Raw genomic sequence first — 18,942 nt, 5'->3', positions numbered from 1 at the left:
TTTAAAAAGATATGTTTATAATCTCAGAATGGGAGAACCACTTCTTAAGAAAAACCTCAAACCCAGAAGTCTTAAAGCAAATATTGACAGATTTGATTACGTGAAAACTTTAAAACAAATAGCAGAAGCAGTGAGGAGAAGGGGGCAGGAGTATGGAGGAAGACAGAAATTTGTGGTACATAAAACACAAAGTTGACACCAACAAACCAAAACCTCCTACAAATCAACCAGCAAGAGACAAGCTATCCTATAAATATTAATAAATAAAATGGCAAAGTACATAAAAAGGCCATGAAAAAATAATTTATGTGTCTTCAAATACCCAATTAACATGTAAATAGATCCTTGGCTTCACTAATGATGAAGGAAAAGCAAGTAAAAACCATCATATTGACAAAAATTAATAAGACAGATAATATCAGTGATGGAAATAGTCTGGATAAAAGAGCTTTTGCTCTACTATTAGAGGGAGAATACATTGCTACAACTCTTTAAAAAGGTGATTTGCAGTATCTATTAAAATTACAAATGTTCATAACCTTATGACTCAGCAAAATTACTTACAGCATTTTATCATACCCAGTAATTGTCTGAGTAAATGAAAGATAGACATACGTGAGCATTCACTTCAATGGTATTTGTGAGAGCAAAACATGTGAAGAAACCTAAATGTCTTATCAATAGATTTATGGTTCAATAAATTATAGCACATCCACACTATTCAGTTGCATTAAATTGAATCCTATGCTGCATTCATAGTTCTTAACCTGAGAGATAGCACAGGATTATGACTTGCAACTTAGGAAACTAACGTACATTAGTAAAATGAGCCAAACTTTACTAATCGTGAGTGAAGGATACGATCAGTAAGCAGTCATCCAGAGCCCATGAGCCCGTCAGCTCTCAGGTGTTCCTTTTCAAATGTCCAGAAACATTCTGGGTTCAAAGTAATAAATGCCAACTATGTGTGGATCACCTTAATACAGAGGGAGCCTTCTGGATTTGGGTGGCCTTCATTTTCCTTCCCCATTACTCACCCATGTAGTCTTTGTGACTAACTTGCATTCCGTAGCCAGCTGAAATAAAAAGGTTGTCTGATAGACCATGGATGTTGTCTGATAGAACTCTCTGCAAAGATGGCAATATTCTGTATTTGTGATGTCCAGCACAGTGATCACTGGGCACATGTGGCCACTGATTGAGCATTTGAAATGTGGCTATTATGACCGAGGAACTGAACTTTTACTTTTAATTAATTTAAATTTAAATAGCCACATGTGTCTAGTAGGGACTGTAGTTGACAGTGTGGAGCTCGGCAGACCAGGGCAGCCTTCTAAATATGTTCTTAGATAATAACTTTCTCAGTTATCTTCCCGCTGAGAAATAACATTAGAGGGTTTGCAAGAATGTCCAGTAAGGTCATCATTGCCTTGGGCATCATTGCCATGGGCATCTCAAAGAAATAATGCCTCTCTCAATTTTTTTCCTTCTATATGCCATCCAAAAAGGCTATCAAGATAGTAAATTAAACAAACATGTCATGTTGTGCAATAATATGTATTAGCCCACTTTAAATGACAGATGTATATGTACTATTTTAAATTTTTTTCATTAAAAATTTTTACAAACTAGGTACCAAGTTGTTAAGATGATGTTTTTCTAGAGGGTAGGTAGGCTCACTGAGCCAAGGGAATGAAAGTGGTGACGTTTGGTATTGTTTTTCTCTTTGTTTTTGTATGTTTCTCTATATTTTTTTTTCAAGTTAAAACAGTCTTTTTTAAAATGGCAGAATAATAGGGAGACACAGGCATTCCTGTGAAGCCTGTCTGGATTCCTCCCCAATCAGATGTTATCTTTCTGTATTGTAGATCCTCGTGGCACTTTGTACCCAGTTGTACTTACGGTCTGCCTTGAGAGGTTTTGGTACTAATTTTTTTCCACTTCTCTAAAAGCCAGGGGTTTGTCTTACTTTGTAGTTACCTGTAGGAGGATTTCTATAAGCATTTATTAAGTTGACTCAATTCTAGACTCTTTTATGAACTCTGTCAATGGCGGGCTAGCTTCTTTCTGCTTCCTTTTATCTTCACTAGTAATGTGTGTGTACTTGAACAGCAACAACAAATTAAGACACTGTCATTCTGTTTTCCTACCTGTGATTTGAGAAGGTCTGATAAACATTGTAGGGGATAATCAAATGATGTGTGTGAATAGTAGTAATATTTGTGAATTAGAAGAAACTATTTAATACTTTAGGATTGTTATGCTCAATTTGGTTTATAAATTTTGAGTAAGATTAAATGATTGCTTATAAATTTACTTGCAAGTACTCTTGGCAGTATATCTATTTCTCCTCTGCTGATTTACTCTAAGAATATTTGGAGTGGGTTATGTTTGTGTAATCCTCTCCTCCACATCTCCAGGTTTATCATACACTGCTGTGTTACAGGAGTGGAAGCACCAATGTGCGGAGGCATGGTTTGTAGTACAACTTGTGTATCTAGTTACCCTTTCTTTGAGCCCTTTTATTACTCCTTCCATTTTGGCATAAACCGAAATTACTATATGTCTTCTGTCCTTGTAAAAAGTAGTAAGACCTCCCATTTTCAATACAAAGCTTGTTAAAGTCCCACAGTTTACAATACCCAAGCAATTATAGTAATACTTTTACATAGGTAATTTAGTTCTATTTTTGGCAGACGAATTTGTAGCTTGAATTTTGACTCTTGGAGCAATAAGAGCTGATCTTAATTACAGCACGTGTATCCTGCCCAGTTGCCCATTGTCACAGAGGCCCTTAGAGTTGGCTCAGAGATGGTAGGCCTGGGCTACGATGAGAATGGGAAAGCCCAGGATTTATACATGTGCAGCTTATTTGTGGCAGTTTTCTTACTATGGTTATGATCACTGAGTTTCCTTTTCTTCCCCCAGCCATTTTGTTCTTTAAAACCCTTTTTCCAAAGCAGACCTTTATTCTCAGATGCATAGTAGAAGGTGGAATGCTCCCAGCAAAAGAAACAGAAGGCAGCTTTCAGCAGCATTCTTAGTGTGATGGCATTCTGGCCCTTACTGCAAGGGTCATTGAAGAGCTCTTACCCATGAGTAATTATTTGAATAATAAGGAAATGAATTTTTGGAAAACTTTTCCTTTTTGTAAAATTAACCCTGCCAAGTTTCTAGGTTCTTTCACCCATGATCATAAAAAGAAGCATAACAAATACACACATCATGAATGCACATCATCAGGCCAGCCAGGGGCAGAGGTCTTGAGCTCTAACATAAACAAAGAATTTTTAATTGGGATATATATATACATATACATATATTTAACATTCTGTTCATTTAATCAGTAGCATTACAATTAATTAAGTGAAATACTTAAAATTTAGCTCAGACAAGTATAAAGATATATATTGTTTTTCTATTTTTTAAAAATATTTTATTTATTCATGAGAGACACAGAGAGACACACAGGCAGAGGGAGAAGCAGGCTCCATGTGGAAGCCCCATGTGGGACTCAATCCCAAGACTCCAGGATCATGCCCTGTGCCGAAGACAGGCGCCAAACCGCTGAGCCACCCAGGCGTCCCTAAAGATGTATATTGTGAAAATAATCATTGAGACAAAGTTAAATATGTTTTGTCTGATTTCTCTATATATATATAAACATTTTTTACTCTACCTCTTCCCAATCTTTTTATTTCAGATGAAATCAGAGGTAAAGTGGGATCAGAGAATGATTGACAGAAAGACTTTTTTCTTGAAATATGAGTGCCAATATAACAATGAGTTGAAAAGTGCATTGAAAAAAAATTTTTAAGCTTTATATGTTGATAAGGAGCACTGTTAGTGGAAAGAGGTACTGGACTTGTAGTCACATGGATTTGGTTTCATTACTATCTCAGCCTTTTACTTGGGGCAAGTAACTTCTCAGGACTTCTTTGAGATTTGTAACATTAAGTAGTGGGGGGGGGTGCGGTTTGTGAAGAAGTGACACATTATATATGGGAGGGTGCTCAGGCATGGGAAGGGTAAAATGCAGGCTGATTTCTTTCCTACTAAGGAGCCTCCTGCCAGGCTTTTTTCTCATATGTACATATCTCTGGTAAAGTAGAATTTATAAATTAGGCACAGTAAGAGATTAACAACTAATAATGAAATAGAGCAATGATAACATATGATAATAAAAGTCTTGAAAATATGGCCTCTCTCTCTTAAAATATCCTATTGTACTGTACTCACCCTTTTTCTTGTGATGATGTGAGATGATTAAATGCCCATATGATGAGATGAAGTGAAGTGAGTGATGCAGTGTTAGACAACTGTTGACCTTCTGGCAATACGTCAGAAAGAGAATCATCTACTTCCCAACAGTGGTTGACCGCAGGTAACTGAAACTGTGAGAAGTGAATCCACAGATAAGGGGAGGCTACTGTACTAAGGATTCTTCATATGCAGAATTATTTTAGGTAGGATATGTAGAAATGGGATATAAAAATTGTTGGGTTGTAATATTTTAACCATTTATTTGACTGTTTGAAACCTGTCCTATTGCTTTATAAAGCCAAAAGCTGCATCCAGTTTTTTGAGAAACCTAGAATGTGGGTCAGCTGTGGAATGTAGAATTATATATTATAAAAAGTTACCTATTTAGAAGGCCAAAGACTTAACTAATTTACATCTAGATGTGGATTAATCAGATCTATCCTTCTTTTGTCTGGGATGATAATAATCACTGGAAGGCTGTGTCAGTTCTGTTGCCTGGGGAGCAGACATAGGACAGAATTAGAAGTGAAAGAGATTTATAAGAGAAAACACCCAAGACAGATAAAAGAGAGAGAGTTCAAGTAGATAAGAAGAGCCTTCAAACTGCAATTTGGGTCTGACAGTGGTGAAGGGAGGGCAGGAGGGCTGGGGAGGAAGAACCTCAGACTTGTGAAGTTCTAAGAGAGCCTCATCGGGCTGATAGGGAGCCAGAACAAAGATAGCTGTTAGAGGGATCGTGCTAGGTGGGAATAACCCCTCTCTGGTATCCCATCCATGCTCAATCCCTTGGTTGGGAGCAGAGGAGAGCATGAAGTTGATGGTTGCAGTGGATCCTGAATGGGGAGGCTGTCAGTTAGCTGCAGTCTTGGAAGCAGGTTGAGTCTAATGGCATGCCACAAAGGCTGTGTGTGATACGATTTAAGTTGACAGGCATTTATCGGTTGCTATTTGGTACAAGAACTAAGCTAAGCACATTGGGGATTTTGAGAGTTGTTCATTCGTTCATTTAGTTATTTGCTCACTCTAACATGCATGCATTCAGTGACACTAATTGAGGGACTACCATGTCCCACGCGCTATGCTAGGTGTGGAATGTGTAAAACTCTCATTAAAATCTCTTAATTCCATTTATAGACCATTGTTGAAATATCTCACTTTTTCTGTTCCAGGATCCAAGCATTTTCTGGTTGCTCATTAAAATGTTATAAAACTCTAAGATTAGAACCCACACACACAAACTCTTTCACATGCCTTATTTCAAATTTTCCTTAATGGATGTAAACTTCAAAGGTCAAGGATGAGGGAATTAGATACTGAAAAGAATCCTCACCAGGTGAAAATGGAAATAGCTAATCCTATTTAATATCATGTTGTGGTAACTCCACACTTGCATAATGTAGTTTTCTGCCAAGAATGTAGCTGCTTTATATAATTTATAAGGAATATATGTGAAGTATGAAAATACTGCAGTGTTGGTGGGCTGTGAAGAATGCCAAATTTTCTGAAAAGCTTATTCTCTGATGTGATATCTAGGCATAACCCAAGATTGGAGGATGAAGAGAAATTCATAGTGATGTTAAGCTTATGCTATATTTGCATTTATTTGGGGGTTCTAAGAGATCTTTGTTTATCAAGTGTTTCTTCTCTAAATAGCAATTTCTTTTTAATACCTACTCTAGTTGCTTCTGCATACATTTTGATGTTATTTTCTGTCTCTTTTTCATTTGGGCTGACATAGATGCTATACAGAGCTGTTCGTTTTGCATCAGCAAAAATGCCTTTACCCTATAGCCATGGCTGCTGCATGCATCATTAGTACAGCATGTAGTGATTTTAATGTTATTTCTAAACCTCCCTCACCTCATGCCATTATTTTAATTTAGAACCAACTGTTCAGCCATATGGAGCAGTTTGTCATTCAACATCTGTATATTCTTGCAAAATATGAATTTGTGTACTTTATGCTTTCAAACATGCTATATTTCATATGGGAAAGACAACTCTTTTCATTTTATTAATGTTTTCATTGACCGAATCTCCCATTTATTTTTCCCTCGGAGAGCTTAATGTTGGCTCAGGATGCTTTTAAAAGTCACAGTGTCAGGAAATGGATACTTGTATTCTATAACTTACCCTCACTTGAGTCCACAGATAAACATGAAGGGCACTGTGCTGACCATTTGTTTTTGTGTTTCACAAATTATTCATCTTCCATCCATTTTGTTCTAACCCCAAAGCACCTGGATATCCAAAAGAGCATTACAAATGAACTGGCATTAATTTACCTCTTTCCAATCTGGTTCTTTACCTGTCTGTTCTCTGCCTTACTAAAATTATTCAGTGGATGTTTTGCTAAAGATACAGTCCCTGTCTCCCCATCTGTATAGCCTTTATTTTTTTTTAAGATTTTCTTTATTTATTCATGAGACACACAGAGAGAGAGAGAGAGAAAGAGAGAGAGAGAGGCAGAGACACAGGCAGAGGGAGAAGCAGGCTCCATGCAGGGAGCCTGATGTGGGACACAATCCCGGGACCCCAGGATCACACCCTGGGCCAAAGGCAGGCGCTAAACCGTTGAGCCACCGGGGCTGCCCTGTATAGCCTTTTAAGCAGATGAGACCCTTTGCCATTGCCCTGATGGAGGAGGTGCCTGGGCAGTCTTTTTTTTTTTATGATTTTATTTATTTATTCATGAGAGACACACAGAGAGAGACAGAGACACAGGCAGAGGAAGAAGCAGGCTCCATGCAGGGAGCCCCATGTGGGACTCCATCCCGGGTCTCCAGGATCAGGCCCTGGGCCGAAGGTGGCGCTAAACCACTGAGCCACCCGGACTGCCCGGCAGTCTTGCTTATACACAGAGATCCCATCCATTTTCCCAAGTATTACTTGAGTAGAGGCAAATCTGAATCTAAGAAGTGACAATTTGATTCTTTTCTAGGGTTTGCTATTGACACTTGGACAGGTCAAATTAATTTGGAGGCAGTGTTGGGTAGTGCTTAGGAGCATAGATCTGTCTACATAGCTGTGTAATCTACTAGCTGTGTAATCTTGGCAAAGATACTTATCTGCTCCATGCTTGAGTTTTCCCATCCATAAAATGATATCCAGAAATGTCCTCAAAACCTAAAAATTTTCATAACCACTAGGCAGCAAAACCTAACCTACCTGAATTCATTTGGTGACAGTGACCTGACAGGAATTTATGTGTTATTTCTGTCTTGTCTCTTGGTTTGAATAGTCACATATTTTCCTGCAGAAATAGTAATGTGTGTGATTGTGGAATATAGCCTCAAGATTCTTTGAAAAGGAACTGTAGACCAATTTGTATCTACCTTACATTTTTGTTCTGAGGGTTAAATGGATTGCTATATATAAAAGTGTTTAGAATAGTCCCTGGTCCACAGGGAGGTCTATAGGACGCCCTCAGTAAGTGTTAGCTCTGATTTTTACCTCGTTTGCATAGGTTTCACCTTGCTGTAAGGAACAGTTTCACTAAGATAAAACACCTGCTGAGTGCTAGACCTGTCTTGAGCCTTGGGTACATAAGTTTTTTACCAAGATGCACGTAATCCCTTCCTTTATGTAGATAACAGTCTATATTAAACAGGAAATTAAAATAAAGGAAGCTAATTATTAATAGGGGAAAAACAAAGGATGAAGGGATCATAGGTCAGTGGCAGGTAAAGGTCACCCTGAGTAGGTTCACCAGGTGAATAGGTAGGAGAAGACTGTCCCAAGCAGAGGAAAGAGTGTATGTGAATGCTCAGAGTGGAGATGAGGGATTCAGGTTCTTGTGGCCCTTGGTTTGCATGCCCTCATGCCTTCCAAATTATAGTTCTCTCTAACTCATTCCTTTCCTCAAGGTCAGGGGGCTTGCCTCCTTTAAAATTGAAGGCAAAGAGCAGCAAAGGACAATGTGTGCTCCCTGTGAGCTGCTCAGGAAAGAAGGGGCAAGTTTCTGGGTGGCCTAGACCATGCTAGTCTCACGATTCTGGGAAATCACTAAGGCAGAGATGCTGTTGCGTTACAAGAGGCCTAGGATATTTTGTTCATCTCTTCATGTTGGAGGAAACCTTAGGAGTAGAGCAGAAGCATTCTCCACCTCTAACACCCTGGCCACTTTCAGAAGTTGCTTTTAGTCATGTGTGGGCTAGAATATTAGACCGTCATGTTTTGAAAATTCCCTCTAAACTAAGAATAAAACATGTGCACAATAGTGGCCAAGAGAGTCCCTACTAAGGAATGTACCTAGTACGGTGCTTGGTATAGAGCAGGCAGGCGATGCCCGTTAGTTGCCCTTCTCTTTTGTTCTTGCACATCATAAGCATTTTTCCATAAACTGTATTCAAAAAAATAAATAACCTATTATCTTGAACGCTGTAAAGTTGAATAATTATTTAATAATAGAATATGAAAGAGGCACCTGGGTGGCTCAGTCGACTGAGTGGAAGACTCTTTGATTTTGGCTCAGGAAGGGGGCCAGTGGCACAATGGATAACACATCTGCCTATGATTTTGGCTCAGGTCACGATCGCAGGGTCATGTGTGGGGCTTTGTACCCAGTGGGGAGTGCTTTTCACCTCCCCTGTCCTACTCCCTTCTCCAAATTAAGAAATCTTAAAAAAAAAAAAAAAAGTAGAATATGAAAATAATGTTACCATGGCTACTTTTTACCTTTTCTCTACATTATAACTTTTGGCCTATTATTATTCATTATACATAGAAGGTAGAAATGAAAATTGAGAAATGACTTAAATTTATCATTTACTGCTAGTGTGGATTCCTCTATCACATTAGTCATGAGTACTGCTTTCTACTTGAAAAAATATAGAGTTAAACTAATAGATTAAATGAAAATCGTAAAAAATAAAAGGTACGAATTCATGCCTAATAGACCTAACAGCATTATTATGAATAATTCATATTAGAGTTAAAAAAAATGTCCTGTTAATGCTTAAGCATTTGTTATCTGTAGTAACAAGCCTTTCCAGGATAATTTTTTTTCCCAAGTGGCTTTATTACAGATTGCAGTTTCTCTCCTTATTCTCTGCCTCCTCATCTGACAGGCCCCTGACCTGCAGTGGGAGTTGCTGTACTGTTCCCACTTCAGGGTGAAGGAAGCAGGAACAGGAGGGGAAGGCCTGAGGCTACTCACACCATTCATCATGAGAAGCTGGAGCTGACATTCTTCTCTAAATAAAATGTTATTCTGAAAATTTTTTACTGAATTGGTTTTAAACAGATGTTTATTCTACATTTACCTCATCAGAGATAACTAGTATCACTTTTTAAAAGATGGCTGTTTTAAAGACAGACAAATTAAATTCTTCCTTTTATCTGCTTCCAAGTCTCTCTATATATGTGCCAATTGAGAGAAATTCTATCTTCCTTCAGCCTTTATATTTGCAAGCTTCTTTCCCTTCTCACCACTCACTCACATATTTACAGGCAGTTCCTTCAGTGAGATACATAAAATAAAAAGTAAAAACCTGGGGCACCTCACTGGCTCAGTTGGTAGAGCATGCAACTCTTAGGGTTGTGAGTTGGGCCCCACGTTGGATGTAAAGATTGCTTTAAAAAAAAACAAAAACTGAAAAAAAATTTTTAAAAAGTAAAAATCTACTTTGGTGTATTGAAATTTGAATAACTATATTTGTTGGTGCTTACTTTTTTTTTAAAGAGTTTTCACTGGGGACACCTGGGTGGCTCAGTGGTTGAGCGTCTGCCTTCGGCCCAGGGCGTGATCCTGGAGTTCGGGATCAAGTCCCACATCGGGCTCCCTGCTTCTCTTTCTGCCAGCGTCTCTGCCTCTCTCTCTGTGTGTCTCTCAAATAAATAAATAGATAGATAGATAGATAGATAGACAGATAGATAGATATAAACTTTAAAAAAGATTTCATTGGAAATACCTACATAAGTGTTAAATACATGTGAATTGAACAAAATCACTTTTTGGGTTTATAATTTTTTTAAAAAACCTTTAGGATTTCAGTTGTTTTGAATTAATCATAGTCCTTATTTCATGGTACTCTCTCATTATTGGTATGTCTTTGGCCTGCTCTTATTTAGCGTTTTTAAGGTTAATTTTACCATATGTGACCCCCAACACCCAAAACAGAAGCTATATTCTTGGCAATGATCTATTATTATCTAATCAAATGACTCTCCTCCATCCCCCTGGTCATCCTTTCCATGTCTCAAGTAGCCATTTTCTTGAATTCAGGGTTCACCAGTTCCTTTCTTTCTTTATAAATTATAATGTCTGTGTTTATTCCCCACATGTATTTTTAATATTTAGTTGTTTTTACTTCTCTTAAAAGAGTTTCATACTGTATATAATTTCAAGTTTGCATTTTTAGAAATGTACTATTATATTACTAAGGTGCTCTGTGTTTTGTGTGTTGCTGTATTTCATTCATTTTGGTTACTATGTAATAGTTCAAGGGAATGAGTGTACCAGTTGATTTTTTCACTTTCCCACTGAAGGACAACTAGGTTGTTTTCAGGTGTAATTGTGAACAGCTGTTGGAACATTCTTATACATGCCTCTTGTTTTTAACCCCTGAGAGAGTTTCTCTTAGCAATAATATTGCTAGGTTATAAGGTATATGAATTTTTAACTTTAGGAGGTAATGCCAAGCTATTTTTGAGTGACTTTACCATTTGGGACTCCCACTAATAATGTCTAAGAGACCTTGCATATCCCTAGCTCTCTAGCACTTGGTATTGTCAGACTTTGAATTTTTGTCAGTTAAATGGCATAAAATGATATCTTATTATAGTTTTAATACTTATTTCTTATGTGTATTGGGCAAACATTTTCACTTTTGTGAAATTCCAGTTTTGTATATTTTTGTCTGTTTTTTTTCTAAGTTGTTGGTGTTTGTGTCAACAATTTGTCAGATGTTCATTATGTATTTCTGATATTAATCTTTTGTTGGAGATACATGGTTTTTTTATTTTTATTTTTTTCTAAATTTATTTATTCATGAGAGACACAGAGAGAGAGAGAGAGAGGCAGACACATAGGCAGAGGGAGAAGCAGGCTCCATGCAGAGAGCCTGATGTGGGACTTGATCTGGAGATTCCAGGATCAGACCCTGAGCCGAAGGCAGATGCTTAACCACTGAGTTTTTTCCCATTTTTTAATTTGATCTTTTATTTTCCTTATTAAGGTATCTTTTGGTGTCTAGAAGTTCTTAATTTAAGTATAATCAATCTATTAATAATATTTTATGGTTCATACCTTTTTGTGACTTAAAATAATCTTTTTCTAACCTAAGGACTAAAAGATACTCACTAGTACTTTTCACTAAGATATTTAATGTTTTATTTTTTAAACTTAAGGCCCTAATCCCTCTGCAGTTGATTTTTGTTAATTGAGTGAAGGAGAATTCAACTTTATTTTCTTAATAAAACTCACTATTTTTTTGGTCTCCATTTACTAATTTAACTTAAATTTAAATTTTAAACTTAATCTCTTCTTACTCCAATGGTCTAACTTGCTACCTATGTCGTAATCAGAGTTTCATAAATGCTTGGACCTATATCTGGGGATTTTTACTCTGTGCTATTATTCAGTGAATGAGTGTGTGTATGTATCTTTGATTTACATATATTCATCTTTGAATTTCAGAGACACACACACCTAGATCTTGAAATAACTTTGGTTTTTCCACTAGGTTTTGGACATAGTAAAAACAAGTATTCGAACAATTCTTCCACGCATCTGGAAGGTACCTGATGCTGAGGAAGTAAGTTTATATCGAATTTTCAACCGGGTTTTTAATCGCTTACTCTGGAGTCATGGCCAAGGACTGTGGAACTGTTTCTGTGATTCAGGGTAAGTTCTACGTTACTTCTTATCATTGTTACTTTTAACATTTTATTGTCTGGTTATATAGAAGCCCAATAAAATGGTTCAGTTTCTGTAATGATCTGTTAAAATAAGGATTTCTTTACTGCATATAGTTTTTTTTTTAATTTGGCTATAATTTATAGCAGTTAAACTGATTTAGATGAGATAATGAATATGAACATAATATCTGACTATAATGAATATGAACACAATATCTGACTAATTTGTATTCAGTGGAGAGAAGGTAGTCTTTGATTGAATTTAATTTTTAAAAATTCAGTTAATTAACCTATACTGTATTATTAGTTTCAGAGGTGGAGTTCAGTGATTTATCAGTTGCCTGTAATACACAGTGCTCTTTGCATCAAGTGCTCTCCTTGATGCCCATTACCCAGATACTCCATCCCACTATCCCCTCTCCTCCAGCAACCTTCAGTGTCTTATTTTATTTTTCCCTCCCTTCCCCTATGATACTCTGTTTTGTGTGTTAAATTCCACATATGAGTGAAATCATATGATATTTTTCTCTCTCTGATTGACTTACTTCATTTAGCATAATACTCTATAGTTCCATCCATGTCTTGCAAATGGCAAGATTTCATTTTCTCTGATGGCTGAATAGTATTTCATTATATATATATTATGTGTATATACACACACATATACCACATCTTTATTCATTCATCTGTTGATGAACACCTGGGCTCTTTCCATAGTTTGGCTATTGTGGACATTGCTGTTATATTTATATAATATGGTGCAAGTGCCCCTTCGGATCACTGCATTTCTATTCTATCTTTTGGGTAAATACCTAGTAGTATTTGGGTCATGGGATAGCTCTAATTTTAACTTTCTGAGGAACCTCCATACTGTTTTTCAGAGTGGCTGTACCAGCTTCTCACCAGCAGTATAAAAGGGTTCCTGTTTCTCCGTATCTTCACCAACATCTTTTGTTTCCTGACCTGTTAATTGTAGCCATTCTGACTTGTGTGAGGTGGTATCTCATTGTGATTTTGATTTGTTATCTACTGATGCTGAGTGATATGGAACATTTTTTCAGCTGTCTGTTGACCAATCTATATGTCTTCTTTGGAGAAATGTCTGTTCGGGTCTTCTGCCACTTTCTTGAATGGATTATTCTGTGGGTGTTGAGTTTGATAAGTTTGTTATAGATTTTAGATACTAGCCCTTTATCTGGTAAGACATTTGCAAATATCCTCTCCCATTCTTTGGGTTGTCTTTTGGTTTTGTCAACTGTTTCCTTTGCTCTGCAAAAGCTTTTTTATCTTGATGAAGTCCCAATAGTTCATTTTTGCCTTTGTTCCCCTTGCCTTTGGAGATGTGTCTCGCAAAGAAGTTGCTGCCACTCAAAGAGATTGCTGCTGTGTTCTCCTTTAGTCTTGTCTCACGATTAGGTTTTTCATCCATTTTTAGTTTATTTTTGTGTGTGGTGTAATAACATCACCCAGCTTCACTCTTTTGCATGTGGCTGTCCAATTTTCCCAGCATCATTTGTTAAAGAATCTGCCTTTTTTCCAATGGATATTCTTCCCTGCTTTGTTGAAGAACAAACTCTATAGTCTATAGTTGACCATAGAGTTGAGGGTCCATTTCTGGGTTCTCTGTTCTGTTCCATTGATCTATTTTGTCTGTTTTTTTTGTGCCAATACCATACTGTCTTGATGATCACAGCTTTGTAATATAGCTTGAAATCTGGAATTGTGGGATCCCTGGGTGGCGCAGCGGTTTGGCGCCTGCCTTTGGCCCAGGGCGCGATCCTGGAGACCCGGGATCGAATCCCACGTCGGGCTCCCAGTGCATGGAGCCTGCTTCTCCCTCTGCCTATGTCTCTGACTCTCTCTCTCTCTCTGTGACTATCATAAATAAAAAAAAAAAAAAAAAAGAAATCTGGAATTGTGATGACACCAGTTTTGGGTTTCTTTTTCAACATTCCTTTAGCTGTGGGGGTCTTTTCTGTTCCATACAAATTTTAGGATTATTTGTTTCAGCTCTGTGAAAAATATTGATGGTATTTTGATAGGGATTGCATTGAATGTATAGATTGCTCTGGGTAGCATAGATATTTTAACAATATTTGTTCTTCCATTTCATGATCATGGAACATTTTTCCATTTCTTTGGGTCCTCCTCAATTTCTTTCATGAGTATTTTAAATTTTCAGAGTACAGATCCTTTATCTCTTTGGTTAGGTTTATTCCTAGGTATCTTATGGATTTTGATGCAGTTGTAAATGGGATCGATTCCTTAATTTCTCTTCTGTCTCATTGTTAGTATATAGAAATGCAACTTATTTCTGTACTTTGATTTTATATCCTGCCACTTTGCCGAATTCCTGTATGAGTTCTAGAAATTTGGGGGTTGGAGTCTTTCGGATTTTCCCCATAGAGTATTGTGTCATCTGCAAAAAGTGAGACTTTGACTTCTTCCTTGCCGATTTGGTTGCCTTTATTTCTTTTTTGTTGTCTGATTGCTGAGTCTAGGAATCCTAGTACTATGTTTAACAACAGTAGTGAGAATGGACATCCCTGTCATGTTCCTGACCTTAGGGAAAAAGCTCACTATGTTTCCCCTATTTGCAATGGGGAAAAAGCCATTCACAGATGGCTTTTATGATATTGAGGTATGTTCCCTCTACTCCTACCCTGCGGAGGATTTTAATCAAGTAGGATGCTGTATTGTGTCACACGCTTTTCCTATATCTATTGAGAGGGTCATATGGTTCTTATCCTTTCTTTTATTAATGTGGTGTATCACATTTATTGATATGTGGATGTTAAACCATCCTTGCAGCCCAGGAGTAAATCCCACTTGGTTGTGGTGAATAATCCTTTTAAAATACTGTTGGATCCTATTGACTAGTATTGAGAATTTTGGCATCCATGTTCATCAGGGATGTTGGTCTATAATTCTCCTTTTTGGTGGAGTCTTTGTCTGGTTTGGGGATCAAGGTATTGCTGGCCTTATAGAATGAGTTTGGAAGTTTTCCTCCCACTTCTGTTTTTTTGAAACAGCTTCAGAAGAATAGGTATTAATTCTTCTTTAAATGTTTGGTATAATTCTCCTGGAAAGCCATCTGGCCCTGGACTCTTGTTTGTTGAGAGATTTTTGATTGCTGCTTCAATTTCCTTGGTGATTATGAGTCTGTTCAGGTTTTCTATTTCTTCCTGATTCAATTTTGGTAGTTTATATGGTTCTAGCAATGCATCCTTTCTTCCAGATTGCCTAATTTGTTGGCGTATAGTTGCTCATAATATGTTCTTAAAATTGTATTTCTTCAGTGATGGTTGTTATCTCTCCTCTTTCATTTGTGATTTTATTAATTTGGGTCCTTTCTCTTCTCTTTTTGATAAGTCTGGCTAGGGATTTATTGGTCTTATTAATTCTTTCAAAGAACTGGTTCCTGGTTTTGTTCATCTGTTCTATTTCATTGATTTCTGCTCTAATCTTTATTATTTCTCTTCTCCTATTGGGTTTAGGCTTTATTTGCTGTTCTTTTTCCAGTTCCTTTAGGTGTAAGGTTAGTTTGTATATTTGAGACAGGCCTGTATTGCTATGTACTTCCCTCTTAGGACAGCCTTTGCTACATCCCAAAGTTTCTGAACTGTTTTGTTTTCATTTTCATTTGCTTCCATGAATTTTTTAAATTCTTCTTTAATTTCCTGGTTGACCCATTCATTCTTTAGTAGGATGCTTTTTAACCTCCATGTATTTGTGTTCCTTTCAAATTTTCTCTTGTGATTGAGTTCAAGTTTTAAAGCATGTGGTCTGAGAATATGCAGGGAATAATCCCAGTCTTTTGGCACTGATTGAAACCTGATTTGTGACCCAGTATGTGACCTATTCTGGAGAATGTATGTTCCATGTGCACTTGAGAAGAATGTATCCTATTGCTTTAGGATGAAATGCTTTGATGTATCTGTGAAGTCCGTTTGATCCAGTGTGTCATTCAAAGCACTTTTTCTTTATTGACTTTCTGCTTAGATGACCTGTCCACTGTTGTGAATGGGTGTTAAAGTCCCCTACTATTATTGTATTATTATCATCAATGTGTTTCTTTAACTTGTTATTAGTTGGTTTATATAATTGACTGCTTCCAAGCTAGGGGCATGAATATTTACAATTGTTAGATTTTCTTGTTGGATATACAATAAGATTATGATATAATTTTAAATTATGTTATAGTGTCCTTCTTCATCTCTTATTACAGTCTTTGGTTTAAAATTTAATTTTTCTAATATAAAAATTGCCACCCCAGCTTTCTTTCAATGTCCATTAACATGATAAATGGTTCTCCACCCCCTCACTTTCAATCTGAGGTGTCTTTGTGTCTAAAATTAGTCTCTTATAGACAGCATATCGATGGGTCTTGTTTTTCTTCTTTTTTAAAATCCAGTCTGATATTCTGTATCTTTTGATTGGAGCATTTAGTTCATTTCCATTCAGAGTAATTACTGAAAGACATGAATTTAGTGCCATTGTATTACCTATGAAGTCACTGTTTCTGTATGTTGTCTCTGTTCGTTTCTGGTCTTTGTTACTCTTGGGCTCTCTTTTTGCTCAAAGGATTCCCTTTAGTATTTCTTGCAGGGCTGGTTTAATGATCACAAATTCTTTTAGTTTCTGTTTGTCCTGGAAGCTCTTTATCTCTCCTAACATTCTGAATGACAGCCTTGACAGATAAAGTATTCTTGTCTGCATATTTTTCTTATATAGCACCTTGAATATATCATATTAGTCCTTTCTGGCCTGCCTAGTCTCTGTGGACAGGTCTGCTGCTGGCCTTATGTTTCTAGCCTTCTAGATTAAGGACTTCTTGTCTGGAGTTGCTTTCAGGATTTTCTCTTTATTTCTAAAATTTGCAAGCTTCACTATTAGATGTTGGGGTGTTGACCTATTTTTATTGATTTTGATGGGGATTCTCCGTGCCTCCTGGACTTGAATGCTTGCTTATTTCCTTCCTCAAATTAGGGAAGTTCTCAGTTAGAATTTGTTCAAATCTGCTCAAATAAACCTGCTCCCCCTTTCTTCATCTTCTGGCATCCCTATAATTCAAATATTATTATGTTTTATGGCATCATTGATCTCTGAAAGTCTCTCCTCATGATCAAGTAGTTGTTTTTCTCTTTTTCTCAGCTTTGTTACTTTCCATCATTTTGTCTTTTAAATCACTGACCCTCTCTTCTACCTCATTTTACCCTAGCAGTTAGAGCCTCTGTTTTTTACTGCAATCTCAGTAATAGCATTTTTTTTTCAGCCTTATTGGTTTTTGGTTCTTTTATTTCTGCAGTAAGGGATTCTGTAGTGGCTTTTATGCTTTATTCCAAGGTCAGCCAATATCTTTATAATCATTGCTTTGAATTCTAGTTCTGACATCTTACTTGTATCCATATTGATCAAATCTATGGTAGACTACTACCACTGGGTAGAATTGACATTTTAACAATATTTCTTTTCTGTGAAATTTCTTTCACTGTGAATTTCTCCATCTAGTCAATTTGTCCAGAAAAGAAAGGAGGAAAGAGAAAGAGAAAGAGAAAGAGAAAGAAAAGAAAAGAAAAGAAAAGAAAAGAAAAGAAAAGAACCCAGCAAAATCAACTATAATAATATCAATAACAATAATATCTTCAGGGACTGATTCTGGTTTATATTGTGTACACTCTGCTGTTGTGTTTTGACTGCTCTTTTCCCACTGGTCCTTTCTCTACATAATTCCTCCTTACTTGTAGTGGCAAATGTTTGTTCCTCTAAGTAGGTATGCTTTGATTTGTTTGTGAAGTTAAGCTGGAAGCTGATGTTTTGGAGCTTTCTTTAATCAGTAGACTTGGTAGATGCGGGGGTTTGTGTTGGTCTTCTGAGGGAGAATCCTTCTTTTTTTTTTAAGATTTTATTGATTTATTCATGAGAGACACAGAGAGAGAGGCAGAGACACAGGCAGAGGGAGAAGCAGCATCTCCACAGGGAGCCTGATGTGGGACTCGATCCTGGAATCACACCCTGAGCAGAAGGCAGATGCTCAACTGCTGAGTCACCCAGGCGTCCCAGGGAGAGGCCTTCCATATTGGCTCACAAGCTGACTTGCCCTCCTAAAGATGCTCCTGCCAGGTCAGGGGGTTTAGTGTAGGGAGCTCCAGCCTCCACTAGAGGCACTATGTTTCTCTCTGGAGTCAGACTGTGCTGGTGGATGGAAGTGCAGAGGGGTGGTAGAGGAGGCTAAATATGGCCTTCCCTCTCCCTCTTGTCTCTGGGTAGTGGATCTCCCAGCAGCTGCTACTCAGGAAGCCCTCTCACAAAAGTGAGCCATCTCCTGTGACTTGGGCCCTTGTCAGTTCCCTGTCCTAACCTGTCTGTACCCAGCTTGTTGGCACACTCAGAACCATAGATTTCTTGTATTTTATCTCTGGCCAGTGGCTGGGATTCAAAACTCCAAGTTTTAAAGGGACTAGAATGTACACGCCCACTCCTGTCCCTGACCGGGAGGCCCAGGGCATGCCCAGCATCATCCTGTCCCCAAAAAGCCATCACACAGTGCACATACAGAGGCTAGAGTTTATTGTAATACTCAGCGAAAAGCTGGAGCCAGGTTATCAGCCATCTGCATTCGACTCAGTCCTCTACTCCCCTCTGTTCCAGAAAAGCCATCACAGAGGCTTGAATTGATTGTGGCATATAGCAAAAAGCAACAGCCAGGTTATCCACAATCTGCTCCGGTCTCTGCACTCTGCTCCGTCAGTCCCAGAAAAGTGGCCAGTTGGTTCATGCACAGAGGTTTAAGCCTATTGTGGCTCACACTGAAAAGTT

The 18,942-nt window shown here is 37.5% G+C and overlaps 1 protein-coding gene across 7 annotated transcripts in view; it reads left to right on the top strand.

Moving 5' to 3' along the window:
• TTLL7 (tubulin tyrosine ligase like 7) overlaps positions 1–18,942 on the top strand; it is a 153,951-nt gene that overhangs the window by 110,359 nt on the left and 24,650 nt on the right. For 5 of the 7 annotated variants that reach the window (XR_013384209.1, XM_077905203.1, XM_077905205.1 and 2 more), the window contains one exon: positions 11,949–12,109. Coding sequence is in view for 5 of the 7 variants with exons in the window: in XM_077905203.1 (XP_077761329.1) it covers positions 11,949–12,109 (161 nt within the window). In the remaining 2 variants the exon portion in view is untranslated. Of the gene's footprint in view, positions 1–11,948; positions 12,114–18,942 lie in introns of those variants that run through there. The other 2 variants (XM_077905206.1, XM_077905208.1) reach the window with 2 other exon arrangements.

Source organism: Canis aureus, chromosome 8, assembly GCF_053574225.1.
Source record: "Canis aureus isolate CA01 chromosome 8, VMU_Caureus_v.1.0, whole genome shotgun sequence".
In the NCBI taxonomy this organism is placed as follows: Eukaryota; Metazoa; Chordata; class Mammalia; order Carnivora; family Canidae; genus Canis; species Canis aureus.
This window is presented reverse-complemented; position numbering and strand designations above follow the sequence as displayed.